This window comes from Antedon mediterranea, chromosome 11 (genome assembly GCF_964355755.1).
Source record: "Antedon mediterranea chromosome 11, ecAntMedi1.1, whole genome shotgun sequence".
NCBI lineage: Eukaryota > Metazoa > Echinodermata > Crinoidea > Comatulida > Antedonidae > Antedon > Antedon mediterranea.
In genome coordinates, this window is record NC_092680.1 from 19880063 (window position 1) to 19896005 (window position 15943).

At 32.0% G+C, this 15943-nt stretch overlaps 1 protein-coding gene across 3 annotated transcripts in view; it reads right to left on the bottom strand.

Moving 5' to 3' along the window:
- Window positions 1–608: 608 nt before the first annotated feature.
- LOC140062429 (acetylcholine receptor subunit alpha-like 1) overlaps window positions 609–15943 on the bottom strand; it is a 43676-nt gene continuing 28341 nt past the window's right edge. For 2 of the 3 annotated variants that reach the window (XM_072108645.1, XM_072108643.1), the window contains exons 2-7: window positions 9809–9936; window positions 8274–8413; window positions 7970–8014; window positions 7561–7670; window positions 5917–6907; window positions 609–4973 (exon numbers count right to left, since the gene is read on the bottom strand). In XM_072108645.1, coding sequence (XP_071964746.1) covers window positions 4827–4973; window positions 5917–6907; window positions 7561–7670; window positions 7970–8014; window positions 8274–8413; window positions 9809–9854 — 1479 coding nt within the window. In that variant the 5' untranslated portion in view covers window positions 9855–9936 and the 3' untranslated portion in view covers window positions 609–4826. Of the gene's footprint in view, window positions 4974–5916; window positions 6908–7560; window positions 7671–7969; window positions 8015–8273; window positions 8414–9808; window positions 9937–10423; window positions 10456–15943 lie in introns of those variants that run through there. The other variant, XM_072108644.1, reaches the window with a different exon arrangement.

Genomic DNA, 15943 nt, shown 5'->3' on the forward strand with positions numbered 1-15943 from the left:
AACTTCCTCATGATCTGTGTGAAAATACCTTCTTAACCGTGACGAGTTGTAAACAATCCTAATTTAGCATATGCATAATGCGTACTCATGGTTTGAAATCTTTGTTTACTTTCGCTCGTGACGATTTTCCAGATGAAATGTAATCAAACTAATTTACCTGTTAATTATGTAAACTTGTTGTTTTTGGCTCAAATTTTCGACTTAAAGTGAATAACTTTAATATTACTTTGATATGGCCACTTTAAATTTAGAATATTTTGACCTTCATTTTTTTGTGTTTCAAGGGACAATACATCTTTAAGTTGTATCGAACGAAATATTATAATCCTATGTATTCTATTATTTACATTATTATAGACCTAGTCTTGTAAAATCAAATTCATACCGATAATGATGCAAAAATAAAACTTCTGATTGACATTGGCATGACCAATATTTAAAGACTTTATATTTACAATTTATCAAATATTCATATTTTGTATTATGTGTAGGCAAGAAATAAATCCTGCTCGCTCAATGCTATGAATCTTAATACAGTATATTGTTTGTAAAAAGTTGTAAGTTTATATCCTTTTTTCGGAGTTAGAATAATAGGTCTACTTAGGCCTAATGTGACACGGTATTGTACAATTTTTTGATTACATAAATTGAATTGATTTTTTGCTGTGTGGAACGAACAAGATACACATAAACTAGGTTCATTTAAAATTAATATACGATCAACATTTGCCCAATTTTGGGCATGCAACTATTTTATTTAGGTAAACATGGAAAACTGTCTGTTTATAAACAACGCATATTTGTTTTCACCTTAAAAACTATAAACATAACGAAATAATTAAAAACACAGTAATCCAGTACTTAAATATACAGTATTTTACAATATAACAAGAAAATACATTATAATCGTTATTCTTGTATCTATATACCACTATGAAAAACAAAAATGAATTGCGTATAGCTGATTCTCGGTAAATTTATTTTATCAAAGAAAAATACAGTAGGGCCTACAGCATCACATGTGTTCCACATGTATTATAGACTATGATATTATCATTAACATATAACCTTTCATGATACAGGCATCACATGAGATGTATTTTCCTATGATCTGTCATAGGCCTATGTGGAGATACAACACTAATAATTGGGCGTAGGCCTAATTATATTAAATATTGTGAAACCACATTTAACACTTTTTCTAGTAAATAATTAAAGTCGTGTGTTTTTTTTTTCATTTCAATTCATTCTCGTCTAATGCAATAATTATTAAATCATATTTAACACAATATTTGATAGCAGTCTTTTTGTATAAGTAATAATTAGCAAATAAATAACTAAATGAGCTATTGACTTGGTTATAACAAAGATCATCAACTTTCGAAAACTAGTTAAATAAACAAAAAACATTTATTCGTTGTTTTTTACATTCAAAATTCTAAAATGTGTTGTCAACCGAATTCCAAGTCTATTTATAAGGTATGTTTGGACACTTTCTATTGATTATCAATTTAATTTTGCATTCAACGTCTTTCAATACGATTAATTTAAAGTTCGTTTATTCAATCAAATTTTACAGTTAATCAGTAATTACGTATTAGTTGAGAATATATTTAAAATGGGATTTACGATTGGTCAATTTACATTTATAAATGAAACCGTATTGAGTTTGTAATATAAACGCGTCATATGTTCCAAAATTTGATTTTATAATTATAATGGTCACAATTTTTAACAATACAGAAAAAGATCAAGGTATTACTATACCTATTTGCGTCTGCGACACGATCAAATATATTATATAACTAAATAAAAATAAATGGTAAATGTTTCGATCACTTAGCGCCACCAATGTCGATATGAGTGGTACATTCTTCTTCTTTTTCAGTACAAATTGTATTCACGCTAAATCTCCCTTTACCACAAATATTACGAAAACACCTCGACCTGTCAATTCAACGTATTCAGTGCTCTGTCGGATATGTATCCACACAACAAGATGCATATATGATCTAATGTCAAATGTATTTGATCTTAGGCATTCTACTATACTATTGTCTTATTTGCAACACCATGGCGACTTTTATATATTATCGAATTATAGATTACAGATGATATCACTGGAAGCCAATGGAATACCTACTTAAACTATTTATAAACTTATACACGTTTTTCAAGTATCATTATAAATGAATAAACATTCTTAATTCTAAGAAGAAAACAATTTATTTACACAATAAAATACATGTTAAGAACAATAGATAATAAGTATAAAGCGATTAATTCACTTCTTTAGTCATATTATTGTTTCTAAAAACTGTAATATGACCCGCATATTGTAACTTTAATAACTATAATCTGTTAAATCGTTCTGCTTATACACCAATTGTAGATACAATTACTTTGTATATTTACAACTTTTAATCTAACCAGCTATTGTTAAAAAATTATGATATTAAAAGCTTATTATGTACACAAGATACAAATTTTTTTTCGGAACTGAAATGATGAATGTTCCAACATTGAAACTTCTTCTGTGGAAAAAAAAAATCTCCAAACTTATTGTTTTATTCACAGAGGCGACAGAAATTGTACTGAAAAAATTCCAGAGTTTTTAAATTATCTAGACTTATTCAACAATTTGATTATACCTTTTAATAAAATCTAGATTTGAAACATTAGAGCAAAATATCATTGCCTATTTTTAATATTTAAACGTTATTATAATTTTTTTAAATAAAGGTATTGGACGCGAAGTATGGGAACTTTTTTGTGTCGATTAAACATATCTCTTTATGTAAAATAATAATAATTACATTGGTCAACTTATTTGACAAAAAGACCAAACAAAAAGCTTTTGCTTGTCTGGATTTGGCCTTGTAAATTTAATACAAAGTAATTATTTAACAGACGCAGTTGTTTTGTACAACAAAGATAATGTTACAAAATTAATATCTATGCTATAATAAATGATAGATGTGAGAATTAAATACATTATTATACAAATAATGAATGGGAGATTAGCTGTTCTATTTAACTCTGCTCTAATTTAAATCGCAGCTCGAGAAGGTCATGAAGACCACTTAAAACGGTACAATCCCTTTTAAGAATTCTATAAACGGGATTCATAGTCTTTGTTTGAATATATACAAATAAACAAGTAAATAAGAAATAAATAAACAAGGATACTAAACACTCATCAGAGTTATATTACATGTGGTTGTATCTATTATAGTAAACGGCGAGGTTTGAATTTGAACTGTTCTGTGGATTGCAGACTCAATCATTACAACCTTCATGATACAGAAACAAATCCGATTGGATTGAACTTTTCTTCATTCATATTGATTAACTTTAGGGTGGCTCAATTTATATTAGTCCAATAACAATTCAATTTAGATTAAAAGTTGATCTGAGATTGATAAAATGAATTAATACTGAAATTGGAAGATAAGCCAATGATCCGTTCATTTGAGAATACTCTCATATGTTTTTTTATAGATGTATATTCCAGAAATATAAATGACGTAATAAAAATGACATAAGCCTAGAAGCACGAAGACACAATTCGTTAATCTGAATAAGAAAGAACGCTACTGTAATGAATATGCGCAGGCGTTATTGTAATTATATTAGTACTGATTGCTAGCTTATTAATATCCAGGCTATTGAACATACTAATGGGTAAATACAGAAATAGTTTTTTTTACAAGGATATACTTGTTTTTATTATTATGTACATTATGCATCAGTGATAATTCTAATATAATGTTTAAAGAATTTAATATACATATGTACTTATATACAAATATCGTATTATAAATATATAATGAACGATATAAAGTACATTTTTAAGCTAGTGTCGTGTGTGCCAAAAGAGGTACTGTTTAGACTATCTTTCTACCTCTTTATGTAAATCTCTCTCTATAAGTTGTTCTTGGTTGTAGCTTTACTATAAACAAGGTGGTTAAAGTAGAGGAAAATTTCATATAACTAATTGTAGCGCAGGACAATCAAATTAAGAATAAAAGAAGTGACTATCCAATCGGACTGGTACCATGTGGTCATAATGGCAAATGTGAGTTACGCCTATAACGCTAACTTATTGTATACATAATACAAGTCTTACTTAATGCAAAAGAATACAATCTATTCTTTAGAGTAAATTTTCACCCATTGAGGAATGTTTTTAAAGTCACTCTGTAGCGAATTTTATTTCACTCATTCCAGAATAAACTACTTAAGTGATTACAATATTTACGATAATTCAAACCACTACTATAGAGTGAAAACTCGCTCTAGTCAGGGAAGAGTGAAATTACACTCTTCCCTGCTCTTGTAGGGCGAAAACAATTCACAAACGAGTGGAATTTCACTCGTACAATAAGAGAGTAAAATATACATTAATTAAAACTATATAATTAGTAGAACTGTTCTATTTTCTTTTTCATCACGAATCATCTAATTATTGTTCACTCTTATTCGTTATTGTTATATCGATTGAATAGCTTTATGTTCATGACGTACGTTGTTGGAAAGAGGTCGGAAGTATAAAGATAAGAGGTGATATAATATGATGCTAATAACCTGAACCTAATGTTTGCTACAACTGTATAACACAAAAGGCAATTCAGTATCCTTCTCTAACTTTCACATGTAGTTTTGATTAACAATTCGCTTACTATCATCTTTGTTTTATTTCAAAAATACAAAGTTATTGCAAGAAAGTGACGTCACATGTAGCCTAGTCTCAAATTCCTCGTTTATACTAAGAAATACCGTCTTTATATTATTATTACACAGTACAATGTGCTGAGTGACTTTATTCAACTTTTTGCTTGAGGTTCGTACGATTGAAACAATAATGGCGCAGATAGGATTATTCCACTTGTTCCGCAAATAACAGAAATCAGAAAAACCCACAGGAATATTCTGTCGATTACCATAGCAACGTATTTCCAATCTTCACTCACCTAAAAGTAGATATAAGAAACAAAATAATCAGATATTTCAATAAATTACTACAGAGAAAAGAGACTATAATCTGTAACGAAATTGTATATTGTATTACTGTACAAAACACAAAACAGCTACTAAACAACATATTAAATCAGATCGTGAAATTAGGGGAAAGTGTAACGTGGAGGGAGGAAAAAGAGGTGGAAAGAGAGAGGAGGAAAAAGAGGTGGAAAGAGAGAGGAGGAAAAAGAGGTGGAAAGAGAGGTAGAGCGGAGGAAAAAGAGCTGGAAAGAGAGGTAGAGAGGAGGAAAGAGAGGTGGAGAGGACGAAAGGGAGGTAGAGAGGTGAAAAAAGAGGTGGAGAGGAGGAAAAGGAGGTGGAGAGGTGAAAAGAGAGGTGGAGAGGAGGAAAGGGAGGTGGAGAGGACGAAAGGGAAGTAAACAGGTGGAAAGAGAGCGGGAAAGGAGGAAAGAGAGGAGGACAGATAGGTGGAGAGGAGGAAAGAGAGGTAGAGAGGTAAAAAGAGAGGTGGAGAGGAGGAAAGGGAGGTGGAGAGGACGAAAGGGAAGTAAACAGGTGGAAAGAGAGCGGGAAAGGAGGAAAGAGAGGAGGACAGATAGGTGGAGAGGAGAAAAGAGAGGTGGAAAGAGATGTGGAGAGGAGGAAAGGGAGGTGGAAAGGACGAAAGGGAAGTAAACAGGTGGAAAGAGAGGGGGAAAGGAAGAAAGAGAGGAGGACAGATAGGTGGAGAGGAGGAAAGAGAGGTGGAAAGAGATGTGGAGAGGAGGAAAGATTGGTGGCGAGAAGAACATAGAAGTAGAGAAGAGGAAAGAAACGGTGGAGAGGAGGAAAGAGAGCTGGAGATGAGGAAAGAGAGGGGTAGAGGAGGAAGAAAGTTAAACATGCTAAAATTGTGAGGCTATAGATCAATGTAGTAGTTTAGCAAGAAAATCTTACATTTTCATATATTTCTTCGTTCTTCAAGTGATTAGCAATGAACTTAACGCCCTCTACAGCTTGTAGAAATTCATGTGAGCATTGACGCGGCCCTTGTGTGCCTGGGACATCTTTTCCACCAGACAACAAATCTTCCATCCTCATACGACTGAACCCGCCAGAGTGATGATTTTCAAATAAATCTCTTCCATTTGATTTCTTAATATCATTGTCTTTATGTATTACTTCATTCATTTCAAATTGTTTGAAATTTATTTTTTCTAGCTTCTCTCTCCTGCTAAGATATTTTTTGGGTCTTGACATACAAAGCAATGGAGGTAAAGTTTCTAAAAATAGTTTTTTTACCCACGGTTTCATTGTGTGTGTGCTTGGCGCTCTGTAGTGAATATTTAAAACAACCACTGTAATCACAATTGATAATGTTACAAGAACCATCGTAAAAAGAAGATAACGACCGATTAAGGGGATCAGAAGTGACGTTGGCGGGATGATATCCGCTATAAGTAAAAGAAACACAGTAAGCGCCAAGAGAATAGATATACATAAAGTGATTTTTTCACCTGAATCCGATGGCAAGTAAAACACTAATACGGTCAGGAATGAAATCAACACGCATGGGATGATTAGGTTTACTGTATAAAATAACGGTTTTCTTCGTATTCTTAAGTCAAACGTAATGTCGACGTAAACCTGATCGCAACAAGGATAACGTATGACTTGACGTGTGGCTGGTGAGCTGATAATGTCCCATTCACCACTTTCCCAGTAGTCCTCTAGATCGACTTGATCTTTCCCTGGGTTAAGATCGATTAGAGATCCATCGTAAGTCCACGATCCGAATTTCATAATACATCTCTGTTCATCAAACGGGAAGTAGCGAACATTTATTTGGCATGAACTCTTATAGATTGCAGGTGGTAGCCAGTATATCAATCCATTGCTATATACTAAGCATTTTGTCATCAGTGTCACTTCATACTGGCCGTCTGCACTAAAAATAAAAATAAGTTCAATGTTTAGTTCTGAGAGGAAATCATAATGATATTGATATGATGCTTGTTACATTGAGGCATGATAATTTAACAGCTTAAGCAGCTTTGCTTCAGGTAGATGCTAAGTTAATTGTTCAGACGTTTGCTGTACGCACAGTACATAAGTACAATTAACGTTATGGATATGATAACGAATAAAATGTGATCAACATAATCATTATCAGTCATTATCAACCTTCATCATCAATACCAATAATAATAATTCACTTCTCTGAATTTCAAACAAACCTGATGAATCTTTTCTATGATCTCTAATAATGTTATTGTTGTCGAATTTATAATAGCGCTTTTATATAAGCAGATTTTCCCAACAACATAATGGTATATATTTCAGTATGAAAGGAGTTAATTATCCTGCTTCTCCATGTATTCATTATTATTATTAATTTTGATTGCATATTATTCAATAAACTGTGTCGGTGTAAATTTTAAAAATGTTTACAAAAGCCTGAACGTTTATTAGTACCCTTTACCGTGCAATAGAACTAGATGTTTCCCGAAATTAACCAATCAAGGCAGAGATACATAGGCATATAGGCGCTATCAAACATCATAATTAATATTCATCATGATAATACAGTGGAGTATTTACTTATTATACAAAACTAGATCTGGAAGCCATAACATTTCAGAAGGAACTCGAAGAATGGAGATTCCATTATAATCTGCAGGGTCCCATGCTAACTTGTAGTCATACCATTGCTGAAAAAAGGAGAGAACATACTTGTAAGCACCCTCTAATCATTATTTTGTCATCAATGGGGCGCCTAAATATAAGTTAACCCACTGGGCTAGACTGAAAGGTTTCCCCTCTTCAAAAATGGTTATAATTAAATAAATAAAAAAAAAAAATGACGAATAATAGTCTGCTATAATCAGCTTTCAATATGCTTATTATAAATGGTAATGTTCTTGCATGGTAATATGGAATATATTTACATATTGTGTTTGTTTTCTGTAAGTTATTCACCAATATATGATATTTAAAAACAATACTTTACCTGTTTAAGCCAAACGTTTGTTGTCATGATTTGGTTCTTTTCATCCTTGAATTAATAAAAATTTATTAGAAATTAGCCACAAATATGTATTTTTATCTTGAAAAAGTATAAGTAGCTCCATCAGTTTTCTGGTCAAGAAAAGTTAGATGACAATTTGTCGGTTAAAGTTCTGATGCCGGACACTTTTTAAATGTTTACTGATGCGCGCCCTCATGATTACCAAAGTGTCACCTACCTTGCAAATATCGTTTTAAATGCATGAATTACACATTATGGTTAAGTTGGTTTATGATTTTTAACTTACCACATCAATTAACTGTGACATAGTGAGACTGAACTCCACTTCGAGTTTTTCGGAATTATTCCGGACTGGACGAATTAGCCGATTGTAACCTGTGAACAATTTATTGAACAGCCGCTCCTCAGATTCTGCTCCCGTAGAACCTAAAAAACATATATCAAAGGATCAATGTTGTGATTCAAATGCATTGTTTTGTGCTTTAACAAACCATAAACCATGATAATATCATAAATACCTCCCTCTATGTTTTAATAAAGACCCATTTAGTACCGTTATCTCCTGTCCGCCTGGATTACCAGGATACGCAGCTGCAGCACGTGATTCGTATTTGATGTTCACTCTCAAACAATGAAAATGTTATAACAAATCAATATGTACAAGCAGAATATGTACTTATAATTAATGAGACGATAGTGATTAGAATGTAGAGTCGATCTAATTGAGTTGTCATCCCCGTGGAACGCAAGCTTCATGCATCGGTCAGTCCCAACGGTGAGCAATTCAAAGTAATTGATTGTAATAATTTGAATCTTTCTACGCCCATCATGCAAACCAGGCTGGCATGAGACGAAGTTGTCTGGTTCGAATAATGCGTTTTTTAAATGATAAATTATGTAGGCGTATTATACTAATATTTTCTCGCTGTCTTTCAAATTGTTACTAATGATAATACCAAGAAAAAAAATGAGATTAGGCCTACACTCTTCCTGATTATACTCTATAATTTCAATATGCAATACTGAGGTATTCACTTGCCATAACTGAATTGTTTAGAAAGGATTTACCCATAAGATATTTTATTACAAATTGTTTCTGTGTGCAGGCAAATTACTAGTATTGTCAACAAGATATCATAGACAAGGACAAATATCAGTATCTCTACATTAAATAATGACAATCTTAGGCACCATTCAACATACGAATGTCATAAAGAATTACCATAGGCCTACTACCAACATTGTATTAAGAGAAGGAACAGAACACATTTGTCTGTATCAACATTACGCAGTAACAGATGAATTATTAAACTATCATATTTCGTGTCTGTCAATATATCAGGTTTAATAATGTGACTGCTTCCACGTTTTGCATTGTAACACAGTTTATATAGAAATACAAACAAATATTATATGTAATGATACAGGGTTGGTCAAACCACGTCAGAGTAAGCTTATTTCTGTTTCAATTATGTTTATTCGTGTGTTTTAAATTTATACACGTAGTTGGATATGTAGGCCTACCTTTTTCCACCAATAATTTATGAAATGTAAAATGCCCGACGTATAGTTGAATCTACGTATTATGAACTACCACATAAAAATTCAATAGTTTTGTCTGAATCTGACCTTTAAACACGATTTGTGATGTACAGTATGTACCAAAGTTTTAAAGAAATTATTAGCGCCCTCTATGTTGACATTGTTACTAATGTTCATTAGAAAACATTGCGTGGTTGTTATTTAGCAAATTAATGTGAAGTAAATGGTTTTAATTTAAATTAAGTAAAATTAGAAATAGAAAGACAAAAAGTAACTTACCTTTTCCGAAAGACAGAAGGCAGACAAGTAGAATTAGCGAATCCATTGTGTAGAAAAACGTAGGCCTAACTAGGTAATTAATATAAAAGGACCACGTCTTCTCAGTTAACAGCACAACGGGTTATCATCTGTAAGATAAATACAAAATGAATTGATCACCGAATAATCATCATCGCCATGTTTCAAAATGAACTCCTATTTTTTTTTTCTCGTTCTTTTCACACTCTCGTCTTTTTATATTTTCTGTAGGCTTATACAGTAGGCCTAAAACAAGTTAATGTTCAAAGCCTCTCAACATTGCCCTTTTTCTACTAAAACATGAATAAAAAAGACAAACATCTCTAACGTGAAAATGCACATTAATTATGTTTATGATTTCAATAGGTCTATATAATAGTTATTTATCATTGAAACACGAGTGCCCATGAAATACGTAGATTATGAGTCTCAGTAACCAGCAACATTGTATTCCTTACACAGTCTGATATAAATCTCATCTATACTGTAACACACACTAATGCTAGACTATTATACGTCAGATACATTACAAACATTAACGATACATTGTTTACAAGGAAATCAGTCTATGGTGCCAAACTAGATATTATAACTTACCGTGATATGATGAGACAAACATATCTTATGCCTACATGTTATTTTCCGTTATTATTTCCCTACCGTTCATTAGATACAATAATAAAGTGTGTTTAATTAGGCTAAGATTAGTCTCAAAGGATCATGGACAATTCACCATTATCATTCAAATTTAGCTCAGGCCTTGTTATGTGTACATAGAAAAGCGTTCGATACGTTGACAACAGCATACCTTGTATAAAACATAAAAGGAGCTATTCAATTTATCGGGTGATTTTTAATGGACGTAAAAAGCATAACCTTATTATGTCAAGGTCATGATGGTATTGTGAAGATAACATTATTGCCACCGTTAAATAATAATAATAACACGCCTTGTTATCAAATCAAATAGATTGGTTTGCATCTTTTCTTTAGGGAGACAATTATTAGCAATAAAGTCACAAAAGGCCTTAAAAACGGGGTAATAGGCCTATAGGCCGGCCGGTGCCTAATGTTTTTACTCTCTTGAAAATATGTAGGCCTATCCGTGCATTTTTAGGTAGGATACATCATGTATATTCACCCTATTATTCACATTGTAATACGGCCTTATTCACGAGCTTATATCTTTATATTATACTGCATAGGTCCAAGATTTCAATTAAAATATTCTAAGCATTTAAACATCCAGGGCAATGTTAAATTTTATTACTTTACGAATTGTTTCGCTTCCCATAAATCCTCAACTTTAAATGCTATTTGGTGATAATGTGTTGTAACATTTAATAGTGAAAAACTTCAAAATGTCACTCATCACCCTCATAAAAAAAAAATCTTCTAGTAATAGGCTACTGTTTTAGTCTGAATTTGTATACATACAGTCTCAAGTTTAAAGGTTAAGTTTTGTTTTAAAGACAAAACAGGATTTAATATCAATGATACAACTTGAACGAACAATAACGTTACACAACAATATCAAAGAACACAGTGTTATACAGTGTATTATTAGCTGTAAGATAATATGATAATAATGATGAGTTATAAGGCAAATGTTGATGTTAAATGATGAGTGTGTTAATGACATAAGAACTGATGATATGACAGGCCGTTAATGATCTCATACGATAAAGACAGTCAAGATAAGATTTAAAACAAATTACTGTATAAATAAAACTGTAACAATAGGCCTATGTGAGTGGGCTTCATAATAAACCAACCATTATTTGGACTGACGCGAGAAAACTTGAAAGAATTGGTTAGTAATTAAATGTTTCGCGATTCGCGATTGGTAAATCTATAACTTCATATTTTTCTCCAACTACTATTTTTTTTTAGAGAAATATGATATTAGTAATTTAAATTTTGTAATTTTAGATTTCCGATTGGTAAATCTATAACTTTCCTGCAACTATTATTTTTAAATGTTGACATTTCTACTCATTCCAACAGTTGTACCATTGAAGTTTGTTCTTCAAGAATGATAGTGTGGTTATGGTGCTGTAATATGACCTGACGACACCTAGATGGATTATTTCTGTTATTTGAAATCCATTAAAGTAATCATTCAGAACATGCTGAAGATTCAACGTTGATGGTTAATGTCTAACCACTTAAGATTCTCCGTTCCCCCTGTCTTGTTGAGTATTCACTTTCCATATTCGTTAACATTATTTAATAGCAGAAAAGTGTTCAACTTGAATACTCGGTCTAGTAATATTAACAAATGCCACAAAAAGGTTAAAATGTCAGAGTTATCAGACCAAATGTAAAAAAACAATGAACAAAGCGGAAATGAAAATCTTGAGAAAATCAGTTTAAGAAGGTTATTAAAAAAAAATTACCATAAGACATGCAAATAACACATCTTCTCTGACGTCATTGATCATTGAGTACGACATTACGATTGTATTGGCAAATAACATCATGAAAGACATTACTGTTGATTAGTTTTCTGTCTAAGTTCCAAATTAATAATTGTAATAAATACTTTATGACTGAAGCATACTTTGAGAAATAGCAAACTATTCCGAATTCACATCAAGCTCATAGCCAGGGGTAAGGGTCAACGAACGAACCTTATCCTTTTTGCTGAAGTGGCCCTTTTCAATGAGACCAGCAGCAAAAGTGATGATAGTTCTCTCCTTTATGACACTTTTTGCCTTTTATGGAAAACATCCTGTACATACACATGATGAAAAAAATAAATAAAAAAACGAGTGATATTTTTCAACTAATTACAATTCTTCACTCTATGAATTCAGCAGACTGAGTACAGATACCTGAATGAATTCGAGATACGGTATCTCTACAGGATACTTAGACAATGTCTTGATTAATGACACACAGCCAAAGAAACAACGTTAATAAACATCTCAGGAATACGTGTATATATGCACATGTTGAAGAATACTAACATCCTAGACTATAAACAATCCGTACTGCTTTAAATGATATCTTTATTGCAGTATGGTAGGCCTAGGTATGTGCAGATCCAAATAATCCACGGATCATTACAAGGTATTTGAAATTGATTCGAAGTTGAAAGAGCGTGATTAAAGGTAAATATCATAGGCAGATTCATGGGGGATTCCATGTTGGTTGCCCCGTTGAGTTTGTTTAATTTAAGAACATGTTTAGAGCCTAACTTTCTATTTCTGAAAAAAACCTCAAAACACGAATATATAGAACCGATATACTTGGTGCACGTGTCATAACAAGAGCATCTCTATTCTATTTAAAAAATGGCAACTTGGGGTTAAAGAATAAATACTTAAAAGCGTTATGCGAAAAAAGCTCATGTTTTATCTAAATTAATAATACGAGGTTAAATACAGCTAAATCTGGGCTTGTGGCTTACAACTTGTTGTATTTTTAAAGAATTTTACAATTATCCAAAGATATTGGGACGATAAAAAAATGCTTTAAATATATTGTAATAACCTTCAACGTATGTCTCTTTAAAATACGATCTGGACGTCAATCCGGCTTTAATTTAAACTAGGCAAATAACATACGCCACTACTAAAAATAATGTCCAACCTTTCCATTCAGACAAGGAAATTAGTGAGAATAATACGACAGAATGCATATTACGCAACGAGTCATATACCCTAAATGATATGCTTCAAATAAAGGCAGCAAGTATCGTCGTCTGCTGTTTATGCTATGCCGTATCAATGACAAGAGCAATTTCATGATTTACTGGGTACTTGTTTTAGAGTGTTATATAAAACTACTTGAAACTACTATTGAAAGATTAATTTAGTACCGGAGTAGCATGAAGAACATATGCCATTATACAATATGTTTTGTTTCTGCCCGACGAATCTTAGACTGTCTCGCACTTGCGAATAAGAAATACATCTATAAACATTATTTTAACTTTCGTCATTATGTTTTAGACGCCTCGCTATATCTATAAATATCCAATACATTTTATTTCTTTACATTTTAAAAACAAAATGTTAAATTTGTAAGTAATAAATATGAATACATATTTATAAAAAGAAACCGTGAGGGTTTTTTGACGAAACTTTTGATTTATAATACTGTATTTCAATTTAGGCCTATTATTGATTTTTCTATGACTCAGTTTGCCCTTGTGGCGTTTCATAGTGACTCTTTTCGGAGAATGTTCAGACATCAATATGTTCAATTGATTGATGAATTAGTTTTAAAAAGTTGAAGACCTACTTAATTTAAAGTTGTCTTAAAACATTGCATTCACTAATGTCGATAAAATTCATCAAGGTACGTCTAAATATTATGTTCTCGTGCATTACAGGCATGTAAGCCCAACCGTTATATTCAGCTAACAACAATACATTGCCTTACAATTTTGGCTTTGCTAAACACATGTTAAATTTGAGGGCGACTATTTCAGATAACCTCAACTCTTGTAGTCCTTCTGGTACAACGTTTATCAATAAAACTTTTATAACTCGTCCATATGTCATAGCTGATTGAATTTAGAAGTAGTTAAGAAATGTCCAACAACGTGTGTCTTTACAGGCACCATCGATTTGGAAATTCCCCAAGTGGAAGATAAAATACTTCGTTTGAAACTTCAACATACCCTTTATTTTAAATACTAATATATCTTAAATCACAGAGAATGCGTTTGTTTATTTAAAAGATTTGTAATAAAGTACATGCGTTCCTATATGAAAATATCAACGATTGGTTTTTAACCACTGTTGTCATTCTCGCATCATTATAATGGGCTGTGTGTTGTAATCGATAAATATGAATCAATTTAGATGCGTACAGTAATGAACACGCACACCGTGAATTATTCTAATTAACTGAAATAGTCAAATTAATCAATTATGTTTGTAACTGATATTGGAAGGGTGATGTTGGTGTTTTGGAGGCGAATCGTAACGAACTTGTTTTGCGCAGATAGAGAAAGGTTAGGCCTATAATTTGTGCTTCAAAAGAGAGTGTAGAAGGATTATTATTGCTTGGTTGAGCTTAGCTAGAATGAGGTTGAACTTTACAGTTAAAAAATGTGTGAAGAAAATATCTGTAGGCCTATTTATTTGAGAGTGGGCTTGGTTGTGACATTAGGATAATAGCAAAAATTAACCGTTTTTATTGTTCATCTAAATCTAAAATAACAATTTCAGACAGGCTACTTTGTTTGACACACTGAGCTGAGTAGATGGCCATTATTATCGCGATGTAAACCAATACAAACAATACACCAAAATGCATTATGTTTAGAGTTCATTATCGATCCATTTCAATAATAATATCTTGTACAATAAATCTGACATTTATACATGTTGTGTCACTGTACTAGGTGACGTCATCTATTACTCGTGCATTGTATTACTGATTATTACTTTTACAAGCACATCAATCTTGGTGAAGTAGTTGTACTGCGTAATAATATAGGCCTACTGAACATTGGTGTTAAAATATTAAATTCACTCCATCCGCAAATAATACAAATTTAATAATAGGGCCTAACATACAATTTTTATTACATTGATTTCTTTTTAAAATGTATGTTTATTTTTCTTTAGCTTCATTATTCATTGATTGAAAAACGTTTAATATTAAAATAAGGTGAAACATAATTTAAACTTCTACATTATTCTCCTTCTCTCAATTATGATTATAAACCAACCGTTAATAAGTAATCTGTAAGAGACAACAGAATACCCAGAGAGAGGTACCGTAGCAAAGGACCAGATAGACACGTGTCTACGAGTTCTATTTGCTTATACAACATTTTACAGTACCAAGAAATCAATGGCAGAGCTATAACTTATAATAAGGAATATAAACATTTATAATATAATTGATGTATGCTCTACTTCTGTCTTGGAGAGCATAATTACCAAACTCAGCGATATACATGAGATTATAGCATCTCAATTACCTAGTTTACTTTGTGTTATTGAGACCCGACTAAATGCTTCAATAATTAACTCGGAAATCATCCATAACTCCAACAGTATTATCACACAAAAATTAAAGACATTTTGAAAAAAAAGCTGATGGCATTGCTTAAAAGATCTTAAACTACTGTGGTTGGTAAGAGGACCAAGT